This window comes from Ammospiza caudacuta, chromosome 3 (genome assembly GCF_027887145.1).
Source record: "Ammospiza caudacuta isolate bAmmCau1 chromosome 3, bAmmCau1.pri, whole genome shotgun sequence".
Classification (NCBI taxonomy): Eukaryota; Metazoa; Chordata; class Aves; order Passeriformes; family Passerellidae; genus Ammospiza; species Ammospiza caudacuta.
In genome coordinates this window covers 81,914,385-81,922,707 of record NC_080595.1, presented here as the reverse complement: position 1 = coordinate 81,922,707, position 8,323 = coordinate 81,914,385, and the positions used below count along the sequence as shown (strand labels likewise).

General features: G+C 42.8%; 1 protein-coding gene across 1 annotated transcript; it reads left to right on the top strand.

Annotated features, from left to right (window-relative positions):
• The first annotated feature begins 429 nt into the window (after positions 1-429).
• Positions 430-8,323, top strand: SLC66A3 (solute carrier family 66 member 3). Its single transcript, XM_058802657.1, has 7 exons — positions 430-572; positions 2,649-2,731; positions 3,157-3,226; positions 3,859-3,916; positions 5,083-5,203; positions 6,348-6,389; positions 8,235-8,323. The coding sequence occupies exons 1-7, from the start codon at positions 430-432 to the stop codon at positions 8,321-8,323; spliced, it is 606 nt and encodes a 201-aa protein (XP_058658640.1).

The following is an 8,323-nucleotide window of genomic DNA, read 5'->3' as shown; positions in this document are numbered from 1 at the left end:
AGCTGCAGCCTACAGCTCCAAAGCCGGGGCTGACCTGCACCGCTCCGGGGTGAGCACGGCCCATGGCCGGCACAGCATCACATCATCCCTTTTCGAGGATGCTGTTTATGGTAACAAACTCATTCCAGGAGCAACGCTCCGAACCTGGAGCGGAGCGGTTCTCGCCCCGGTCACCGAGGGAATCAGAGGTAGGGAGGCCTCAAGCAGCGGTCCCTGGGTCACTGCGGTGCTCAGCCGCACGGGCCGGGGGTGACCGCGGCGCTGCCCCTCCCGCCGGGGCCGCGGGTGCTCCGCCGGGCCTGGCTCTCCCCTCCTCGTGTCCCGGGCAGTGGGGGGCCCGGGGCGCTCCGTGAGGGCAGCGCCGGCGCCACCGTCCCACCGCACCCTGCCCGCCGCTCCGCGGATCCCCATCCCGGGCCGCCGCGCGGGATGGCACCGGGGCTGCTGGACCTGGTGCACTTGACAACCTGGGCCGTGTGTGCCGTGATCAAGCTGCCGCAGCTGGTGGCGGTGCTGAGGGCCGGCTCGGCGTGGGGACTAAGCGTGAGCAGCCTGCTCCTGGAGCTGGCCGGGTAAGGCGGCGGGGGCACACGGGGACTGCGGCGGAAGCAGGGCTGGAGCCGGGTCCCCTCGGCCGGGGGTGCGGGGCCCCGGGGCTGCTGCGGCAGCCGGGGATTCATTCCTTCCTCTGCGGCTCAGGTCGGGCGTGAGGGTGCGCTGAGGGGCGGCCTGGGGGCGGCGAGCACTCCCCGCTCCCGCGGAGCCACTTCGCCCCGCTCGGAGCTCAGCACCAGCCCAGCTCAGCCCACAGAGCCTTTCGGGAAGCAACTTCCTGTTTTAGTGATTCCGCTTTTTCATTTAAAGGGAAACTCGTCTTTTTTAACTTGCCCAAAACCATCCCGGACCACTCATGTCACTGCATACAGCAGCTGCAGAGGGTGCAAGCCTGTGTTTAGATTATTCGGTGGCCCGTGTGCCCTGTGGTGCAGGTAGCTGTACTCGTCAGACAGGCTTCCCTCACCCGAATCAGTAAGACTTAAATAATTCCTTAAGAAAATTACAAGCCGTGTCAAACTCCAAAGACTTGTGAGCCTGTAATGAGCTTACATGGGCTAGGCTTATTAAATCTTGTTTAAAGAGGATTGTATGAAACGACAAACAAATAAGCTCGGTGTGTGCACGTTCGGGTGTGGGTAGAAGCGAGAGAAAGCACTGTGAAGAGCCCTGCCTTGGCCCAGCCGGGGGCTTGAGGTGGGCAGAACACTAGGAAAGGGGGTTTCATCCAGAAAAATCCCCTCACAAAAGCGTGGTGTGTCTGAGGGTGCCCGTGCCGTGTCTTCTGGCAGAGCCACAGCTCCGTTTACAGACACCTCTCAGTGGAGCTGTGCGGGATCCCTCACGTTCCGCCATGGCCGCTCCCCGCCCGCCTCTCCCTACAGCACTGAACTCGTGTTTCTGCTGTTTACCCTTAACACCCCTCAGAGTAAATGAAGCAAACTGGAGCTCCAGCAGAGATGACTGACCCCACAGCCTCAGCCAAAAAGCGGTGACAACACTTCAATCATTTGTGTGCGTTGGTGTGCATTAAAAAGTGTTTGTAAGTAATGTTTGAGATGAGCATGGAGAAGCTGGAAATGTCTCTTCAGCGCCTGTGTGAGAACCACGGTACCCACACAATTACAGGTTCTGGTCTTCTTTGAAACATTTATTGTATTTAGTAGACTGTTATCCTCCTACCTTTAAATACTTTGAATCCAGTTGCAGGGAGCTGTGTGACTACCACTACGAGCTGGGCTGGTTCTGTGAAATCAACATAGAGTGACCAGGTGTGAGGGGTGACAGAGAAATATGGTGCTGGTGGCTAGGGGTCTGATTTGACTCTACATCAAATAGTATTCCTGGGAAGTTCAGATATTTAAATTCTGAATACTGTAAAAGCCAGTTTCTTACAAGGCAGGCTGTTCCTTCTGCCATTTTTCTACACCAGAAACCATAATATTTTTTCTTACGTAAAACTACTCTGAGTCCTTTCTGTTTTCCTTACAGCTTTGAATTTTCTGTCCAACCCCATGGACTTGCAGGAGAGCTGGAAGTACAGAAAACATAAAAGTTCAGTTCCTTTTGGGTACTGTATTGTGGAATGGCAGGAAGGAAAGTTGCCATTGTTTGGTGCACTTAAAAAGAGACTCTTAGTCTGACCAGTAGAGCTACACTCGTAGTGTAATCTTGTAACAGTACAGTCTAGACAGCTTGGAAGACATTTTCTACCCCTATAAAACTTGCCTAATGTACAAATTGAACTACAGACATAAATAAAGAAATCAGAGTTATCCTGGAGATGCCAAGGCTCTTGCAGAGAGGAGGTATCTCCTAGATCTGAAAGCCTTCATTTCTTTCTCAGCAATTATAATAAATAAAATTATGCCCTACAGATTGTGACATAAAGACCTTGATGAGAAGTGTGGGCAGTGAGGGTAACAGAAACAGATTACAGAATGATCAGGCTTGCTCTGTGTGCCTGTTGTTTGATCAGTTTGACAGCAAGGGCTACACCTATCTGGAGCCTTTTGGCACCACCAAAACAGTATAAAAGTTGTGAAGGCATTTGTGTCCCTCTGTGCAGTCATGTTTTGTATCTCTCTGTTCAGCCTCCTTGTGTTTCTGAGGTACCACATCTATTATGGTTACCCCCTGGAGACATACCTGGAGTTTCCTGTCGTCATTGCACAAGGTAATTTTTGTAAGGCATGTTTTGGAAATGAAATGGGGCTCATTCAGCACTCCAAGTCTCTGCATGTAGGTACAGTGCTCCACTGCAGTGATGCTGGACTTGGGGGAAAGAGGGAATTAACATCTCATATAAAACTGAATTCTTTTAAATGCCATTGAAAGAGATGGTCAGGTAGAGGAATTATTACACGGAGTCACAGTGTAAACTCATCCTTTTGTCTGGTTTCTCCACATGGGAGAGAAACATACTAAACACTCCAGACTCTAAGGAAAGCTTAGTTTCGGAGAGTATTTCATCAATCACATTTGAGAGACAAAGCTGTAAGAAAGGAGTTTCCACAGACCTCGTGCCCAGTGGAACTGTCTGGGATTGTGTTTGGGCCCCTTCAGTCCTTTCTGTGACCAGCCACCTTTTGTTTATTGCAGATGTCATTCTCCTTAGCTGTATTATGCATTTCAGTGGAAAAGTGAGACGAGCTTGTTTCTATGCACTCGTGTATCCTTTGAAATCTGGGAGGTTTGGTTTTGTGGCTTGTTTGGTAATTCTTTGCATAGCAGCTGTGTCATCATTTCTTGTGTGCTACTATTGTAAATCATTCTCAGGCACTTTTCAACATGTATTCCACATTCCCGTGCTGATTTCTGGGATCACAGTAAAACCTCTGTAGGAAGTAAGCTTTATATGTTTGCTCTGCTTTAGAAGGCTCCCAACTGATAAAGAGTGAAATAAATTCTTAATTTACATATTTTCTACAGGGATGCAGAGTAAAAATACCAGATTTTTTTTAAATTATTTTTTTTTAAATTCCTGCCCTTGCAGGTTGTACTTACAATAATGACAGCACTGTTTGGGTTTTTTCTAAATAGGACTTGGGTTTAAATCTCAAATCTTGTGCTTTGGAGCAGGTTTTGAGAAACTCCAGACACTATTTGACCGAAGACAGTGTGAAAAATAGGAACACTTAGTGTTTCAACCAGTTCTGAATATGTTTTATCTCGATTGTATGGTCTGTTAAAAAGTTTCAATAAGATTATTTCCAGATGTTTAAAAAAATATATATTCTTCAGGCAGTTTTGAGAACTTTGTATCCTATAATTTAAGTGCTATGAAACTTAATGTAATATAAGATATTGGGTGGGCTGGTATATGATAACACTGCAGAAGTGGATAATAGACCTGGCCATGGTAAGTGCTACATGATTATCTGAAATTAGATCTTCACATGAAATGACTTTTTTTCTGGAAGTATTTATTAGTGGACTCTCTCCTATATAAATGTCCTTGGAAGAATTTGTCATTTTAGTTAGTTTTCAGCATTACCAACCAGTTTTCAGATACAGGTTCTTTCTTTTGCACGTACCTGGAAAATAGCACCAAAAATAGAGACTCTATGGGGGGAAAAAAGGCATGTTCTGAGATAAGTTGTTCTTGGTGGTGCCTTAATTAAAACTAGCAAATACTTAAAATGTTGAAATTCTGCTGCCACTTTGGTCCTAATGTCATAATCCCAACCAATAAACCTTTAACACGAGAGGAAGAGAATAGAGCATCAAAGCATTTGAAACAGGGATTGTGACATATTTCTTTTTTCCCCTTTAGTCATACAATTTTGCAAGAAAAATATAATCTGATAACACCTACAAAGGTTAAAGATGGTCTTTTCTTAGCAGGAGAGAGAAAGTAAAAAAGTAATTGACATGAACAGGATCTGCTAATGCAAAAGATGATACAGATGGGGAGAAAAGCTTCCAAGCCATACACTCATCCTTACTTGCAGCAGAAGTCCAGGCATGGCACAAAGGCCCATGTGGAGTCCTAGCTGCCTTTGCAAAATCCCCTTTAAAAGGGGGACTGAGTGAATAGTGCATTCCTGTTACTATTTTTTCCCTCCAACTGGACTAATTTTCCACACATTCTTGTCAGTTTTCTCATTCCTTTATGGTTTGGTTTGCCAGACGTAATGGTAACAGATGGTCTGAATCAACCTTGCTGTTTAGACTAAGTCAGTCTCATTTAGGTGACTTCTATAAACAGTTTTATGGAGCAGGTTGAGAATCCTTTTTTGTTTCCTTGCTTCTTACTGCATTTGCCTCTGTCAAGCATTTGTCAACAACAGTAGCAACTGTGCTCTTTGAGCTTTTTGCTGGGCAGTACCTCAGAAATGAGTCCTTGTTTCTGGCAACTCCCGGTTTTTGCTTCACTGCTCCTTAGTAAGAAGACAAAGCACTTCGGTTGCCAAATACTGGAAAAGTGTCAATTTTTTTTTTTTATTCTAAATGAAAAAGCTTCTCCTATTCAGGTAATACCATGGCAGAGGCAGAGGTTCTCTCTCTTTTTCACCTGCTTTTCAGAATCTGTGCACACTCGTCAGTGCAGCCAGTAGGCTGGTTCAGCTGCAGCATCTCTGGGAGACCAAAGATGCCAGACAAGCGAGCGCCCTGACCTGGGGCATGTCTGTGTACGCCTCTGCAGGTAAGCTACAGACAGCTTGGTGTGAAGTACTGAGTTCTCCTAGTTCCTTTTTTCATAGGTCTTTACTCAGTCATAGCAGGTGAAGATCTTGCCTTGGTTTCCCTCAGTGCTGACACCTGGGACTCAGGTAACACAGTCTCTTGAAAACAAGTTTTATCTTTGACACCAGTGATAAAAACCAATGACTTAAAGTGTGAATATGACCAAGAGAACTGGAATTGAAATAACTGAAAGACTGTCTTTATGAGGAAAACTTTTCCATGTTCTATGATTTAATAAAGTTACTAGTGTTCCAGCATGAAAAGGTGCTAAAATTTCAGGTATACAGTCAGACAATGCTAATTTTGAAAAGCTGTCTACAAATAAATACGCACTTTAACTGAATGCCTTTAACTCTATGGCTACTTGTAATTACATTTCTTGACAGAATTTATGAACAGTCATTTGTGGAGTTCCTGTGGCAATTCCCCAGTGGTCTGCATGAACAGTTCTACAGCTGTTTGTCAGAAGTGCCTTTTGCATCTTCACAAAACTCGTTTAAAATATTCTCACAATAAAACTCATCATCCAGTGATGCTGGATCTATTTCTACATGAAAAAAGTCAGTAATTACAAGCTGTGATAAACAGCGACAGTAAACTTTATAAATGCTTTTACTCTGCTGCAAGTGTGAAATAATTAACATTTAGGTTCCTTGTGAGAAGGGAAGCTGAATTTCTTGTATTTGCAAAACCTGAAGGCACACACGTGAACATTCCCAATGGTTAAGTCATGCTAACTCAACTGTGGCTGTAGCTCATTGTCAGCTCCTGAAAGAGGGGCTGAACAGAAAGAAAAGCAGTAAACTGACCACATCCAATCTAGAGTGATAGATGTAAAAATTCTAATTATATCTAGATGTAAAAATTCTAATTATATCTGTGATTTTCTCATTTAAAAAGACCCTTAATATATTGTCAGTCAGCTTTGAGAGCTTGGTCTCCGAAGCCAAAATAGTGAAGAGTGGACACACTAAAAGTGGGAACGTGTACAGTATATATTTTCATGCAAGATGATCTTCTGTTGAAAAACAGATATTTCATAATTTTTAGAAGTATAAGTGTGTCCTATGTGTTCCACTAATCAGAATTCATTCAATTTACAGCAAGAATTATTACAACTCTAATGACTACAAATGATTATGCAGGTGAGTGAAGTATGGAATTCTCTGCCTTTCCAAGGGAACAGCTGTCACAGTAGTTTTTAGTTGTGTTGCAAAACACTTAGAAAGTCTCACAAGAACAAACCATGAATGTGACAGCTTAACATGGTGAGGGCAGGAGTTACACAGGATTAAAAATCAGGCAAAGACATCAAGAAAAAAAAGCCAGAAAACTGCTTATGCTTGTCATGTGGTGCAACTGGTCCAAAAGGCTTTTTTTTTTCAAATGACAAAAGGATTAAGAAATTAATTCTGAAAATAGCAAAATAAAGTATTAAAATATTTCCTATTTTAATAAATAAATAAATAAATAAATGAAAAATGTTAAAAACCTGTAGTAATTGAATGAGATTTTCAAGTGATAAGTATTTCACTTATTGACAGCTTTTTGAATTAAAAATTTATTTTAGAACACTAAAAACTAAAACTAGTATGTGAACTGTTTTAGGTCCAACATTGAGAAAGTTTATGACAGGCTGAAAATGAAATGGTAGGCTAGTAAGAAATTTTTAAAAACTGACTTAAAATATATAATTTTCAACAAATTATAAAACAGATTTATTTAACAGCTTCTTACCATCCTGAGAAAACCACAAGAGCTAGGGAATGTCACAGATTTTTCAGTAAATTGTTCAAAATCAAGGCTTGGTGGATGCAAGAACAGTGACAAACCCTTTGTATTTCATCTGGTGGTTCCTTGTTCTCGTTCAAAACTGTTTTATCAGAAACATCATGTGAATGGATTTTGTAATTTTTAAGCAGCCTCTGCAGCCCAATAAAGCTGTAGCTTTGCAAGCATTTCAAGTGGGTCTTTCACTGGAAAGGGAAGTCCCATTTCTGGCCCACATTTCCACCCCCATGCTTGCTGCTTTTTCTTTGCCAAGGTAAGGAGTTTGTGGGGCTCTGCAGTTAACTGGTCACCAAAATTTGGCAAAATGCTCATGCAGGGATTTGGTAAGGGTCAGGTACTGAGTCCACATTACCCACAGCTACACATTTACACTGAGGGGGAGGGAGGGGTTCACTGTGGGGAGGGAGGAGACACCAGGAGAGCAAAGCTGGTGCTGGGTAAAGCTGCTGTTTGAAACACAGCACCATCCACTTTGGTACATGGAAGGGCCCGCAGCAAACACTGATGCTGTGCTGCTCTAATGGAAAATGTTTCCCATTAAGCTGCAACACTGAACACATTGACACGTAGGAAACAGTCAGGTATCACATAGTTCTGAAACAGAGTTTTGTGTACATTTCTGTGAATATTCCACCTACCAAACAGACATCAGACATACCTGTACTTTACCTTCTCACAGGTAGAGGTACAGTGCTGTTATGGTTTAAAGCTGATTTAACTCAGGTACTGAAAAACTGCTTTTTTGTCAGATTTTCTGTCATTAAAGTCTGACAGATCCAAGTATCTCCTGTCTTCTCAAAGTCTAAACTTAAGAGATAGCAGTAGAGAGTAGTTCCTTGATTACAAATAACACTTGCAACTATAAAGGACATGTGACCTGTGACTCTGAATTTAACTTTTGGTGTACATATAAATTTATATGAGGCTTCTCATGCTTGTACTATTCTCCAGGTTACAAAAGAATTAAAGGTACTGAAGTGTATAATTTTGAGCTATCTCTGAAAGTCATCAAGTGCTAAATGCTTGGATTCATGCTCAGAATGTGTGGATTCCTGAACATGGTAATTGAAAGTAATTGGCTGAAAACAGTTTCCAAATGTGACCGAGCCTGTGTGTACACCAGCAAAAGTTTACAAACCAGTGTTGTAACAGCAGTTGATGTTTTTGATTTATGCTTACAATATTTTTTTCTCTTTTAGTTCTCATCCGTTTCATAGTCATGCTCATTCTCAATATTTGGGTCACAGCCACAATCCTGCACTACAGGAAGATTAAAAAGACTGATTAG